Source organism: Myotis yumanensis, unplaced genomic scaffold (genome assembly GCF_028538775.1).
Source record: "Myotis yumanensis isolate MYYU_CA2020_CCGP unplaced genomic scaffold, mMyoYum1.0.hap1 SCAF_3, whole genome shotgun sequence".
NCBI classification, from domain to species: Eukaryota; Metazoa; Chordata; class Mammalia; order Chiroptera; family Vespertilionidae; genus Myotis; species Myotis yumanensis.
The window spans coordinates 145,478,989-145,494,690 of record NW_027223754.1 but is presented as its reverse complement, the minus strand read 5'-3'; the positions used below and the strand labels follow the sequence as shown (position 1 = coordinate 145,494,690).

The window sequence follows — 15,702 nt, the reverse complement described above, 5'->3', positions numbered from 1 at the left end:
TTAAAATTAAATAGCAGTTCTTTTCCACAGAGGAAGATCTAACCACATCTGATTGCCTGACCAAAAGGTTTTTCTGTGTCATCTGGGAAATCTGCCATTCCCAGAGACCAGGAGGCAATTACTTTTTCATACAAAGATGTAGCTATAAGGTGGAGTAAATCTATAAAGCTCATCTGAGTAATGGAATTGAAAAGCCATTTGTGTCATAACAAATAGGGAAATTAATGATTTGAGATTGTTTGGCTATCCCATCTCTGTGCATGAAAAATAATACAGAGCTTTGCCTCACAGACCAACAAAAACATCATACCCCCGATCTGAATCACTATTTGTGTCCCCGAGAAAAGTCTAGACCTAATGTGCTTCCTGAGAGGGCCCTGCACATATAAACCTCTCCAGAAGCAGGTTGTCATGCGGACCTCAGGCTGTGAGGGACACAGGCACTCCAAGGAGCCAGGGACAAAGCAGCTCTCCAAGAGGGCCTCTCAGGCGAGACTCTAAAAAGCAGGGGGAAGAAGAGAAGGGAGGAGGGAACAAGAAAGGGCATGTGACTCAGGAGCCCAGAGTAGTGCCCGGACAATCTGGCAGCTGAGTGAGCTAGGCTCAGGTGAAGAGCCACATTAGCAAGCTTTTAACACTTGGCCAAGCATCCCTCTTACTTGGACACTGACACGGCTCTATGTGCCCTCCCTTTTTTGAAATGCCCCTGTGCTATTGAGACTTGACTCTTTGAAATTTCTCATGATCAATCTAATGGCCATTTTAATGCAGAGACTTGTGGAATGGTGGTGATCAGCAAGCCAAACAAACCTCTCTCTATAAAGAGAAGGAATGAGCCCTGGTTGGTGTTGCTCAGTGGTAGGAGCGTTAGCCTGGGAACCTAAGGGGTCTCAGGTTTGATTCCAGTCAAGGGCATGTAATTGAGTTGTGGGTTCGCCCCCCGTCCTGGTTGGGGCACCTGTAGGAGGCAACCATGTGTCTCTCATGTCTCTCTCTCTCTCTCTCTCTCTCTCTCTCTCTCTCTCTGAAAAAGCAATAGAAAAAATATCCTCAGGTAAAGATTAAATAGAGAAAGAATGAGAATTTTCATCACTGATAATGGTCCATTGAAATAACATGTTAACTTTCCTAGTAAATGTAATATATATGAATCTGAAAATGAAAAACTAAAAATACTATTTACTTACTTTCAGAGATTTAAATTATAATAACCTTGATGAATTCCCCACTGCAATCAGGACACTCTCCAACCTTAAAGAACTGTAAGTATTTAGGACAGATTTAATGGGAGATTCTATTCTTGGTTAATTTATTTTTTTTAAATGTGACTTATAGGAAAAATATTTTAATTCATCTAAATGACAGTTAAGTACACTTGAAATATACTGTAATTGATTCTATCATCAGCAAACATCAAATAATCTTTTAAAATTTATAATGGATTTCTAATATATGTATATTAGAAAAAATATATACATATTTCTCTAAGCCATACTTCTTTCCTAGGACATATCTCCCAAATATTTATACACTTTATAGATTTGTGCAGAACTGTAATGGAATTCAGTTATTTGCTGAGCATTTTGAAAAACATTTCTAGGTTGCATGGCAATCTAAAATAAAATGCATGTGCCTAGTGCAGTGCTAGATGCTTTCACATACATTATTTCACATTCTTTAAATACTTCATAACTCTTATTTAATTTTAAAAAACACAATTTTACTAAAGTAGATTTAACCTTCAGCTATTAGGTTGTATATATTCTTTTACATACTATAATTAGTTTTTCACTGTACCTAAAAAAAATCTATGTAAGCAATGTCTAACACTTGGAAAGAAAAATAAACCTAGAACCCATTTTCCTGGCAGAGAAAAATAAGACACACAGCTAAAGGAGGTAGACAGCAGGGCTTGTTTATTAAAAAAAAAAAAAAACCACAACCTTCAGGAGGTTCTGCCTTGGGAAAACCCACTGTGGCCTAACTGGGAAGTCATTGCTGGCAAACCAACGACTGCCACTCATCTCATCCACAGGCCCACATAGGACCCAAAGACCTTCGACTGTGCCCCTCTGCCATTCAGACAACATTGGCATCAACAGATGAGAATCAATTCGTTATTACAGACTCACTAAGCACCTTCCTTCAGCTCAGGAAATTCTGTTCTCATAAGGAGATTATTTAAATCTCTACCTCACTGCAGCTTAAGTCCATTTTCTCTTCTCCTAGTTTCAAATGGGGTCATGGCCTGTCTCCAAAGATGGTTCCCTCTGTCCCAAGTTGTTATACACAGTACTCTATCAGATATTAACAGATGAATTTTCTTTAATAACACTAGATTTAAGTTTCCATAAAGCACAATTATTATTTTCAGATTCTTTATTTTTCTTTCAAGATGGCAGCCTGTGATTTCTTTTTCTCCTAGAGAGTGAGGGCATGTAAGTTTCAAAATGCATAGAGGAATTTAACCTGAGCCTCTAGTTACTAACGGTGTTGGTAACTGCCATGGGGAGAGAAGGTGAGGACTAATAACTAAATTTATCCCACACAGTATTTCCTATAAAAATTTTTTTCTTCTCTTTCTAGAGGATTTCACAGCAACAATATCAAGTCAATACCTGAGAAAGCATTTGTAGGCAACCCTTCTCTTATTACAATGTAAGTGGCCATGGTTCTTTTTTATTTTTCCATCCTGAAATAGAGCATGCATTGCTCTTTTAAATATAATATAATAAATGGTCTATATATGCCCAACTTTTTGCTCAGTCAATGTAAGACTTAATACAGAGAAATATGTAGACAGATGTTTTGCCAGGTTTTAGCCAAATGCTGAAATAATATAAAAGATTTGTTTTTCTAAGACCTTCAATATGCATTGCATTATGCTTCATATCTTCAGATGCCTTTTCTCACTTCGCAATAATCTTGTGAAATGCTTTGCTTCTCTCTATTTTATAAGGAATAAAACTGGTTTTTAAAATGAATCCAAGTGTACTACAAATGCAAATTGTTATATACAAACTAGAGGCCTGGTGCACGAAATTGATGCACAGCGGGTGGGGGTGGGAGGTTCCCTCAGCCCAGCCTGCACCCTCTCCAATCCAGGACCCCTCGGGGGATGTCTGACTGCCCTCTCACAATCCAGGAACGCTGGCTCCTAACTGCTCACCTGCCTGCCTGCCTGCCTGATTACCCCTAACTGCCCCCCCTGCCAGCCTGCCCCCCCTGCCGGCCTGGTCTCCCCCAACTGCCCCTCTCCCTGCCAGCCTGGTCGCTCCTAACTGCCCCCCCCACAGGCCTGGTCACCCCTCACAGCCTGCTGCTCAGTCATTTAGTTGTCCCTCACTAACCCCCCTGCCGGCCTGGTCACCCCATGCAGCCTGCTTGTTCAGTCATTTGGTTATCTCTCACTAACTTCCCTGCCAGCCTTGTCGCCCCATGCAGCCTACTGGTTGTTACTGTTATTGTGACAACATCCTGGACAATTTGCATATTCCTCTATTAGATAGAAGTCCTTTACAACAATAAACTCCAGCCTAAGTTGATGGTGGAGAATGTGAATACTGTTTTATGCTGTCTGTATATCCACTGATTGTCAAGCCAACCATGAAGTCACATTTATACAATTACAAGCTAAGTTGTAATTCTAGAAATATACATATGTTTTTAGAAAGGTGTATATGAGGATTTAGGTACCATAAAAACACAAAATACTTACAGCTTTAACGAATAATTAATTCTACGTTTCACATTTACCACAGACATAAGATTGATCATATGTAGATATACAAGAAGATGAAAATATGTTAGTATTGGGGCTGGCTCTTAGTTAAAAGATACTTGGCAGATTTGGGACATAAGATTGGACTGAAGTCATGGGTGAAGGTGAAACCAAAATGTGGTGTTCGGAGTCCAAGTTCGTTGTCTCACAGAACCGAAGAATGGATTCATGGACAAAAACGATTAGCAGAGGCAAAGTTCATTGAGGGATAGACGGACTTCCTGCCTCAGGGAGCAGCAAGAAGGGGACCCAAAGCAGGTTACTGGTGAAGCTTCTTTGTCTCAGGTTCTGAAGTCCCATGCCCCTTAAGCCAGTCCTGGAAAAGGTGCAGCTGGTATTCCACAAGCAGGCCAGTGTCCAGAGCTTCTGTTCCATGTTGCAGCTGGGTGTAGTTCAGCATCTAAGCTAGCTAAAGTCCATCAGTCCATGTGCGCAGTCCCATATGGCCACAAGCCACATGGGCGCAGGGGAGTATATCCCCTGAGATAGGAGCCCAGTGCGCCAGAGAGAGAGAAGAGAGTGTGTGCTTCTTTGTCCAGGGGTAAATTCAGTCAACAAGTATTGGATAGGAGCACTAATAATTTGGGGAGCTGTTAGTCCCCTTTAAGTGGTATCAGCATATCAAGAGAGTGATTAAAAAACACATACCCTGTCCTGCAGCTGCTAGGAAAAAGAAGCAAAGGCAATGCAAGTTGCCAACCTCTTAACGTTGTAAATACTCTCTAATGAAGACTAATGTTTATTGGCAATAAACTTTAAAACCCTTAGTTTTAAAGGTTCCTGATTGGTCCTTTCAAAAAATTCTGCTTTAGCAACATCCTTGGGATTGATTATACACCTCACTGCCTTGTGGTTGGCTATCTGCAAGTTGCCTGTCTTAGTAGCATCTACACATTTTAAAGCTCAGGTCTCCCTCGCACACCCTTCTTTCCCCACCTTGCTGGGTTCCCCGGTTCTAGGTCTTTTTGTTTTTTCTGAGGTGCAGTCAGCAAGCTGTATCCTGTTCACATCTGCAAGGTCCTGTTATTCTAGGACTTCCCACTCTTCTCCCTCTCCCCACGTCCCGTCCCAAGGTCCCGTCCCTGACTGCCTAGCCCTCCTGTCTCCTCAAGTCGTCTTGAATTTGGAGGAAGAGAGTAAGGACAACTGTTGAACATGACTCTAGGGGCACTTCTTGGCAGAAATCCATCCTGTGCCAACTTGACTGAGAGGCATTCTGGGACTGCATACCATTTGTCACAAATGAGCTGGAGTCCCAATTAGCCCTGACAACTAAGCAAAAAAAAAATACCATTCATCATTCCTGAAATGTTCTGACGGTATGTTGGAAAACTAAGGGTTTTAAAGTTTATTGCCAATAAACATTAGTCCTCATTAGAGAGTATTTACATAGTTAAGAGGTTGACAACTTGCATTGCCTTTGCTTCTTTTTCCTAGCAGCTGCAGGACTGGGTATGTGTTTTTTAATCACTCTCTTGATATGCTGATACCACTTAAAGGGGACTAACAGCCCCCCAAATTATTAGTGCTCCTATCCAATACTTGCTGTTGACTTAATCTCCCCTCTCCTTGCTTTTGCTTCTGTTTCCATCTCTTGTCATTGCCATCCCCACCCCACACCCCTTCCCGGATTCCCACTTTCTGTGAAGGCAAAGGCTTCTTGTATCTATTGGCTACTGAGACCTTATTTCTACCTCTGCAGTCCCATCCTATGCCTAACTTCCCATCCAGCTGCCCATCAGCCTCTCTGCTAGCAAGTACCTCTAGATGTGCATCAGTCTAAGGCTCATCTCCCTGCCTACCCCACTGGTAGGGTCATCTCTCTTGAAACACAGCACCCATATTGTCACTCTCTTGCTGTGAAACATGCAGAAACTCGGGATTTTCTATTTACATTAAATGCACACTCCTTACCCTGACTTTCACAGCCTTCCATGTGGCCCAGGCCAACCCTCCTGATCAGTTCCCCAAAGCTCTACTCAATCACCCTACACATAGTCCAGACCAACTCAGCTAAATTCATAAAATGAATCTTTCCTTGTTTCCTTTGCTCCTATGATGCTATCTCCTCACTATACTTACTGAAATTTTGTTTTCCAGGGTCTATTTCAAATGACATTTTTATGAAATTTTTCCTGATCTCATGAGGGAACTCCCGTCTGAGAACCCTATAGCTCCTTATTTGTGTCAGTGATAACTCTGCCTATGTATACAAGCATGTATATCATATCTGCCCAGGGTACACATATATGAATATATAAGCGCATAGTGCAGATAAAGGATAATATAATATTATGAGGCAAATTCCATTTTTTAGTCCCTTTTGTGTTATAAGATTTGACCAGAGGATAAACTCTTCATGTAACATATAAAACTTCACCTTTCTTTAATTAATGCTACACTTGCCAGCACCCTGAATTACCTTTCTGCCACTCACTAGAGTCCACAGATGTTGGAGGCACAGGGAAATTTTTAAGTAATAATGACAGTCAGTTCACTTGCTTTTCTCCTTAGTAACTATCATTCATATCTGCTGTCAGAAATTTTCTATCTTAAATAGTATGGATTTCTTACCAAAAGTCTCATCATATGAGTTAAAACACTTTTGATGTTGCCTGAAACCACGTAATTGGGAATGTTATATAATACTAGAGGTCTGGTGCACAGATTTATGCACTGGTGGGGGGTCCCTCAGCCTGACCTGCACCCTGTTGCAATCCAGGACCCCTCAGGGGATGTCTACTTTGAGCATCTGCCCCGTGGTGGTCAGTGCCCATCACAGTGGTCGGTCAAATGGTTGTTTGGTCCTTCAGTCATTCGGTAGTTTAGGCTTTTAGATAGAGAGATAGTATAATTGAAATTACATAAAAACATTGAATGTACTGGTTGAAATTTGCCATTCAAGTTTTATACTAAGACATTGGTGTTTGGATTTTTTTTTCAGACATTTCTACGATAACCCGATCCAGCTTGTTGGAAGATCTGCTTTTCAGCATTTACCTGAACTAAGAACACTGTAAGTTTTTCTCTGACATATCACTTTCCCCTTGTAGGGTTGCTGAAAAAACCAAATGTATATTATAAATTGAAGTGCTTTGAAAATGGGAATAAAAATTACCCATTTTTATCTGGCCAGCATGGCTCAGAGGTTGACTGTTGACCTATAAGCCAGTAGGTCATGGTTCAATTCACGGTCAGGTCACATGCCCAAGTTGCGGGCTCAATCCCCAAGGTGGGGCGTGCAGGAGGCAGCTGATCAATGATTTCTCTCATCATTGATGTTTCTATCTCTCTCCCTCTCCCTTCCTCTTTAAAATCAATAAAAAAATATTTTTTAAAAGATATATTTTAAAAATGTTTAATTATCCATTTTTATCTTCTCCCAATAATTCTCATGTGTCCCTCCTTCCAGGACTTTGAACGGTGCCTCACAAATCACTGAGTTTCCTGATTTGAGTGGAACCGGGAGCCTGGAGAGCCTGTGAGTACTTGAAAAGGCTCTTGACTTTGACCAGAACAGGCACTGCTTTTAAAGCCCAACCATTCTGAATGTCAGTGAATCAAAATATGTCCGTGTGATGCCTGAATAAAAGAGCTATGTCTGGTTTTGTGTTTCAACAGGACTTTAACTGGAGCACAGATCTCATCTCTTCCTCAAACCGTGTGTGATCAGTTACCTAATCTCCAAATGCTGTGCGTATCAGTAAGGCAATAATGCCCTGTGAACAGGCAGCTGCCATCTAGGGGTGAAGTGTCAGACATTATTTCAAAAATCCTTTAAAAGGGGAGAAAGTTCTTTCCTTGCTCTTCTCCAGGAGGTCAGGCCTCCTTTGCCCGCTGTGGGCCTGGGAAGCGGCTCTCTGACGGGACCCTGGTAATGATGGCAGTACACCGTGTTTCCAAACCCCAAACGTCTCCCACTGGAGTCCAACTGGCACACATTTCCTTTAAGAAAATGGATATGAACAAGCCCAAATAACTTCCTTTCCCCCTCTAAAGGCTTTTCAGAGCAGAGAAAAATAGATTAAAAACCCACTATGGATGCCAAAATAAAAAATTAAGCTATCGGATGCACACAGACCTTGATAAAGGCAACCAAACATTCTTCCGGTATAGTTGTGGGTGCCATGTTCTAATGTTTCCTCTAATGGTTAAACTGTTTGCATATGTTATTTCTGTTGGCTTGGAGCTTTTTGCTCTGCCTTTCTTATGTTTTATGAAAAGTCGTTTACAGGAACTTGAAGAGCTTTGTTTTGACCTTCCATTCTCAGCCCTCTCCCTCAAATCCCACTCAACCCTATTATCGTCCTCTCAAGCATTGTTGGGACTTAGTGAAAGGGCCCTTCATCTTTTGCCATGGTTCTGTTCTCACGCAGTAGACATCTGCGGCCATTGAATGCCTGTAATTCCACCATAGGCTTTGCCTAGTAGCAGCGCCACAAGCAGCACTACAGATGTTAAGTGGAGGAATGGGAATGTCTGCCGTGGTGGTTCTGCCTTCCCCCATTCCCAGCCTGCATGTCACTCCAGGCCACAGTAGCTCAATGTATGGAGTAGCAATAACACCATGTGATAGCCTTGGAGTCGAGCATTTATGTTTGAAGGAAAGGGACAGAGCTGGTCTCCGCTTATTCACCCCACATTGCCCTAGAGAGATACAAATGAGAAAACTGAGAATTAGGAAACTTAAGTGCAAGAAAGTAGCAGAGTCCAAATTTTAAACACAAGCAGTTTCATTGAATAACTAGGCAAAAGTGTATGTACAGCAGGTGGTGGAAATCATGGAGCCATCTTAGAATTCTCCCTACCACCTACAGAATAGGTATAATTATCCTCATTTCTTGAGGATACTGGATCAATACCATGACGAGAATTTCACATCCTATAATTAATAAGTTGGGAGCCAGTATTTAAATTTCATCTGTTGCCTGGCTGGTGTTGCTCAGTGGTTGAGCGTTGGCCTATGAATCAGGAGGTCACAGTTCCATTCCGGGCCAGGCCACATGCCCGGGTTGCAGGCTCAATCCCCAGTAGGGGGCGTGCAGGAGGCACCAGATCAATGATTCTCTCTCATCGTTGATGTTTCTATTTTTCCCACTCCCTTCCTCTTTGAAATCAATAAAAATATATTTTAAAATATTAATAATAATAAAAACGATAATAATAAATTGCATCTGTCCCCACTATATCACACAGTAAATAGTAAACCACCCAGGTCTAGAACTGAATAAATGGAGGCTGACTGACAAATTGGTTATACACAAAGACTCTGGGGTCTGTTTTTCTGGTTCAAGGCCAGTCTCTCTCTATACCAGCACAGTATCTTGAACAACTTGTTTATTCCTTCTCAGTTCTGTTTCCTAATCTGTAAAGTAGAGGTGCAATTACTTTCTTCAGAGGATCATCATGAGGATTAAATACCAGCCCCGGGAATATTGCAAACTCTCAGGCAATGTTAACTCATCATCTTGTTTCTCACTTCCATTATTCTTTCCTCAAGCTGAAACTAGAAAGGCTTGAAAATACACAAATCCCTTAATAGCAGTATCTTGCCATTTTCAAAGCACTTCAACCTACAATATTGATTTGTTCTTCCCAACAACTCTGCAATATCTGCAAAGCCAGCATCTTCTCACGTAAGGAGAGAACTGAGAAAGATATCAATGCTCTGGCCAGTGTATCAACCAAATAGAATGAGTTGAAGTTGAGAACAGGATTCAGAGTCCTGACCTCTACTACAGTCTACTTTAGGTTCTAGAAGCAGAGGTCTGAGAGCAACCCTCTTAGGCTGAATCATCCATGGGTCCTCAACATGAGGAAATTTAACTGCACTTGAGTGGTTTTGCCCCCAACTTGTTTCACCTCCAAGGGAATTGCTTGGTTGTGTGTGGCTTTCCCTACTTAGTAGCTGGTGATCTTAAGCAAGTCATTTCACATTGTATGGGGATCATCACAGTGTCTCCCTCATAGAGTGACCACAGGATTAAAAGAAAAAGTTCAGGTAGAGCTGTAAACATGGTATCTACATGTAAGAAGTGCTTGGTCAATGTTAACCATGAAAATCATTAGGTAGACATTAGGTAGGAGGTGATACTGTGTCTTTTATGTAGAAGAGGATTTTATGCACCCTCTACTAAGAGGTACACAGGAAGGATTTGTCCCCTTGAAGTCTGTGAAGATTAGTGAACCAAATTACTATCAGCTTTGATAACATATGTGTCCATTTTATTTCACTCACTTTTCAAAATTACATACCCTATTGTTAGTCAAGTATACTTGTGTATAGGTGGGAAGTATGGTTTTGCTATTTTGTTTTTGATTCGGGTTGATCTTTGAAACCTCTACTATAAACTACAAATTTGTGTTTGCAAACAGCTTTATCTGAACTATTTATGTGTAGGAAATGAATTGTATTTCTATATAAACTACATTTATCCAATAAATGTAGAATAAAGTGATCAATTAAAGAATAAAATAACTTAAGAGCCTCTTAGTTTTAGTTGCATAGTGGGGATCTAGTTTTAAGAATTAAAATCAGGCATAAAAACGTGTTAGCTGATTAGCTGATAACTTCTAAAATACGAGACAAAATTTTTTACATATATATCTATGTTACTTTATCTACCAGATTTCTTTTCTAAGCTTTTTGCAAATTACCATGGCTTGTTTTAGATTAGTTATATTTTACTCTAAATATATCCAGATGGTTTTGTTATTCTGTAATTTGTTGAGTTTTGGCTGAAGACTTTCTTAGATTTCCACCCCTCCCTTTCTCGTAGTGATTGATTTCCAAGTTAATGCTATGTTTTGAATTGTTGTTGGGGTTTTATTTTAGTTAATTAGAAAAGAACCAACAGTGATTCTTTTAGCTGTAGATAGCAGCTCTTAGAAACAGAGGCACAATTATTTAATTTGATTTGTACTCATTTCAGTAAGATAATAGCTAGAACATTGTAGATCATCACTAACAAAATATAAATATATTCATTAAGTAAATTATTTAAGTCAATTAAAGAAGTATAACAGTTACATTTTAGTAAACATTTGAATCTTCTGCTTAATCCAATAACGGTGGCTACCTGCTCCATGTCAGACTGGAGAAATGTTCAGTGTCGGCCTTTAGGAGATATATCATCTCAAAGGGGAAAGGGGAATGTTTCCTTACGATTAATATGTAACAGATTTTTTCCCTTTTCTATCTTCTGTTTTTCAGAGATCTATCTTACAACCTGTTGGAGGATTTACCCAGTTTTTCAGTCTGCCAAAAGCTTCAGAAAATGTACGTGTATAGAGTCTCTAAGTCACCTAGCCAAAAATATGAACCCAAACTCACATATCCAGGACTCATTGATTTGCTTGGGTCACTGGAGAGACATTTCATATGTGTTCCCTTCTTACACACACAACATGACTGTATGAGATAGCTATAAAGTTTGGAAATACAGACAATACTATTTTACCATGCACTGCGTGGTAAGTAAACTATTTATTATCTCCTTTCCCCTCCCTCCCCTGCCCCCCTGAACTTGATGTAATAATGAAGTCCGTTTGTTTGAGCTTTGGCACTTTGCTAAACTTACATATCCAATAAGTGGTATGTGTTTTTTTAATATGGGGGACTTGAGTTTGTTGGTATGTTTGTTTCACAATAGTCATCTTTAGGGGAGGTGCCATATTTGTCATATTTGAGGTGCCACTGGTGCTACTTACACATGAAACATTTTAGAAGTCCTTTCTTAAAATTGCCACCTCCATAAAACATCAGCCTATTGCTTTATACTCATACTTTGGTTTTGATCAAAATAATATTAACCATCTATCCTTTCCCACTTAATTTTCCTCTGAAAGCCTTTGGCAAATTAAGGGATAAAGAAATAATCTATGTTTGAAAGGCAGATTTGAAATTCCTGAAGACCCTAAAATACAAGAAAGGCTCAGAAGGCAGAGCCAGGAGAGGCATTCTCAAAGTATTTAAATGAAGATGGCATTTGGGATATAGTTTTATGTTCACCCGAAAGAACTAGCTGCTTTGAAAGAGAGACAAACAATACTTGTTTAAGTGTATAAATTACAATGTTCTTTTTTAACCAAAAAAATTTTTTTAAGTCACTTGATAGTCAATTTCATGTGTTTCTTTGATTGAGGACAGGTATTCCCTCTGTAAATGTTCTCAGAAGACTAGTCTTTGAAACCAGTGACTTTGAAATCAATCTTTGGACCTCTGTCATTTCAGAGACCTGCGACATAACGAAATCTATGAAATTAAGGTTGACACTTTCCAGCAGTTGCTTAGCCTCCGATCTCTGTGAGTATTGCCTCCCAGCACCTTCCCCATCATAGAGCACTTTCTTTCTTTCTTGGGTCTTTCTTTAATAATTTATTTTCCCTGTATATGCATATTGTGGGCATATATTTGCTATGAAAAGGCAAATATTTTGCTAGTCATCATTTCCAGAAATAAATTCAAAAGTTGTAAATTTGCAATCTGCTCTCTGCCAGTCAGCAGATCTGAAACTTTGGTAAAGAGGAAGGAGGCCACTCTGTGAATAACTGACAAAATGTGTTTCTGCTTATGGCCTGGAATTGTCAGGGATTGTTTTGTACACAAAGATGAAGTGACCACACAATTCTTCCTGCCCATTTATTCTTTGGTAGTTAAACACTTTTTCTTTCTTTTTTTAATTATATTTTTATTTTGCAATTACAGTTGACATACATTATTATATTAGTTTCAAGTGTACACCCCAGTGAGTAGACATTATACAACTTACTAAGTGATTATCCTGATAAATGCCATACCCATCTGACACCATACATACTTATTACAATATTATTGACTATATTCCCTGTGCTGTACTTTACTCCCATGGCTATTCTGTAACAACCAATTTGTACTTAATTCCTTCACCTTTTTCAACCACTTTCTCAAGTGCCTGCCCATCTAGCAACTGTCAAAATGTTCTTGTATCTATGAGTCCTTTTCTGTTCTGCTTGTGCATTTTTTTTGTTTTTAAGATTCAATTGTTGATAGATATGTATTTATTGCCATTTTATTATTCATATTCTTTATTGGTTTTTCTTCTTTAAAAAGACCCTTTAACATTTCATGTAATATTGGTTTGGTGGTGATGAACTCCTGTAGCTTTTTCCTGCCTGGGAAGCTCTTTATCTGTCTTTCAATTCTAAATGATAGCTTTTCTAGGTAGAGTAAATCTTGGGTGTAGGTCCTTGCTTTTTTCATCACTTTGAATATTTCTTGCCACTCCCTTCTAGCCTGCAAAGTTTCTGTTGAGAAACCAGCTGACAGTCATATGGGTGCTCCCTTGTAGGTAACTGCTTTTCTCTTGCTGATTTTAAGATTCTCTCTTTGTTTTTAACCTTTGGCATTTTAATTATGATGTGTCTTGTTGTGGGCCTCTTTTTTTATCTAAATAAAATTTTCTTTCTTTTTTTAATTCTTTATTGTTTGAAGTATAACATATAGTATTGCATATGTCTTCTTTTTCCCCCATTGAGCTCTCCCCAGCCACCCTCAACCCCCAGCACATGCCTTCCCCACTACTAGTGTCTGTGTCCATTGGTTATGCTTATATGCATGCATACAAGTCCTTTGGTTGATCTCTTACCCACTCCCCTCCCCTGCCTTCCCTCTGAAGTTTGACAGTCTGTTTGATGCTTCTCTGCCTCTGGATCTATTTATGTTCATCAGTTTATGTTGTTCATTATATTCTGGTGTGGGCCTCTTTGGGTTCATTTTATTTGGGACTTTACACTTCCTGGACTTGTATGTCTATTTCATTCACCAAGTTGGGGAAGTTTTCTGCCATTATTTTTTCAAATAGGTATTCAAGTTCTTTCTCTCTCTATTCTCCTTCCAGCACTCTCATGATACAAATGTTTTGCTTGACGTCCCAGAGGCTCCTATACTATCTTTACTTTTTTAATTCTTTTTTCTTTTTACTGTTCTGATTGGGTATTTTTTGCTTCTTCATATTTCAAAACACTGATTTGATTCTCAGTTTCATCTATACTGCTCTTGTCTATGAATTATTTTTCATTTTAGTGTATCCTTCATTTCTCACTGGTTCTTTTTTATAGTTTCTTTTTTATAGTCCTTTTTATGCTGTTGAGTTCTCACTAAATTCCTTGACTTTCTCACTAAGTTCCTTGAGCATCCTTATTACCATTGTTTTGAACTCTGTATGTGGTAGTTTGCTTGCCTCCATTTCATTTAGGTTTTTTTTTATTTTTTTATTTATTTATTTTTTTTTTGGTGATTGCTCTTTCATCTGGGACCTGTTTCTTTGTCTCCACATTTTGTCTGCTTTCCTGTGTCTGTTTCTGTTCATTGTGTAGAGCTGATACATCTCCTGGAATTGGTAGAGTGGCTTTGTGTAGTAGGTGTCCTGTAGAAGGTAAGAAATAGCCTCAGGCTTTGCTGACAAATTGAATGAATCAAGGATGCCTTCATGGTTTTTGTTCTGAAAGAGGCAGACTCTTTGTTAACAGTATAGCAAGCCATCACCTGGGCTAGCCACTCAGGGTGCACACCTGTGTAGGCTGTGTGTACTGACCTGTTGTAGTTGAGCCTTGATTGCTGTTGGAGTCACTGGGAGGGACTGACCCCAGGATGATCAACTTCAAGGATCAGCAGCAACTACAGTGGATAAGCTGCTATACAGGATTCTATCCTACAGAGCAGGGTAGAAGCAGAAAAGTAACATGATTCCATTTCTACTAAAGAAAGAATCTCTATTTTGAAGAATGAGATGAATGGGTAGAGACTGATGGTGGAAAGATTGTTTAGGAGGATGATATGATATCCAGGTGAATGATTCCATGGGCCTGTGGTGGAAGAGTAGATGAAATGGAACTGGCAGAGTTTAGTGAGTGACTGGGGGTGAGGTCTAAGGGGCAGGAGGAATTCGGGGGACTCAGACATGCAGCCTTTAGAGTCTGTGTCACATTCTTTTGGCATCTTTGAGAGGCAGTTGGGTAGTGGAGTGCTAAATTGCATTCTATGCAAATAGAGGAGAGAGTATTAAGTTGGTGCTTATAAAGAAAAATCGCAAAACAGATATATAAAGGAGAACTTGGTGAGGGTTATTGTCTAAGCCATGAAATTGGAATGATTGACTTTTTTCCCCATTTTTACACTTTCATATACTCTCTGGTGAGATAATTATGTGACCCAATCTAACTCAACTTTAATAAAATAAGCCCTTTAATAAATTAAATCAGCTTTTGTTTGGGGTTGGAGAGATACCTCTATTTTAATATATCTTTCCCCGGGGACCTTCAGAAGTGGACCCAATTTTCAGTTTCTTATCTTCCCTCTTTAGGTTTCCCAGGAGCCTTGGCATGGTTAGAATTCCAGCCTTGACTTGTGCCTTGTTAACTATGTGGCATTTTGAGCTCCAGAGTCTTTATCGGTAACTTGAGTGGAATGTAGAAATGAATGTGAACGCTCAGGGAAAGCTGAAAATCACATGTGAACTATGCATTATTAGTATTTGGGGAGGGGGGGGATGTCATCAGATTGGAAGCCATGGAAATAATAATAAGATCAGAAAGCTCTGGATATGGAAAGATAATGATGATATTCTATTAAAAGCTGATTGAGACCATAAAACCTAAATTGTGATTTAGTTAGTTAGTTTGACTTTTATTCATCCATTTACTTACTTAACAAATAATTACCGAATATCTTAAATGGGCATGGAGCTCTGCTGGATGCTGGGGGTTAGAGAGCAAATATGCACATAGTCTTTGTCCTTGTACAGTTTAGTGAGTGATAAAAAATAATCAAAGAATCAAACTAATAAGTGTAAATTCATAACTATGATAGATACTTTGAAGGAAAGGACTATATTATTATAAAAGTACATAAGAAAGGATTGGAGTGTTTGACCTGTTGAACA

General features: G+C 39.3%; 1 protein-coding gene across 1 annotated transcript in view; it reads left to right on the top strand.

Annotated features, from left to right (window-relative positions):
- LGR5 (leucine rich repeat containing G protein-coupled receptor 5) overlaps positions 1–15,702 on the top strand; it is an 84,951-nt gene that overhangs the window by 43,901 nt on the left and 25,348 nt on the right. Inside the window, exons 6-12 of the mRNA XM_070409724.1 lie at positions 1,194–1,262; positions 2,587–2,658; positions 6,726–6,797; positions 7,194–7,262; positions 7,403–7,474; positions 10,995–11,060; positions 12,015–12,086. Of these exons, the coding sequence (XP_070265825.1) occupies positions 1,194–1,262; positions 2,587–2,658; positions 6,726–6,797; positions 7,194–7,262; positions 7,403–7,474; positions 10,995–11,060; positions 12,015–12,086 (492 nt within the window). The remainder of the gene's footprint in view (positions 1–1,193; positions 1,263–2,586; positions 2,659–6,725; positions 6,798–7,193; positions 7,263–7,402; positions 7,475–10,994; positions 11,061–12,014; positions 12,087–15,702) is intronic.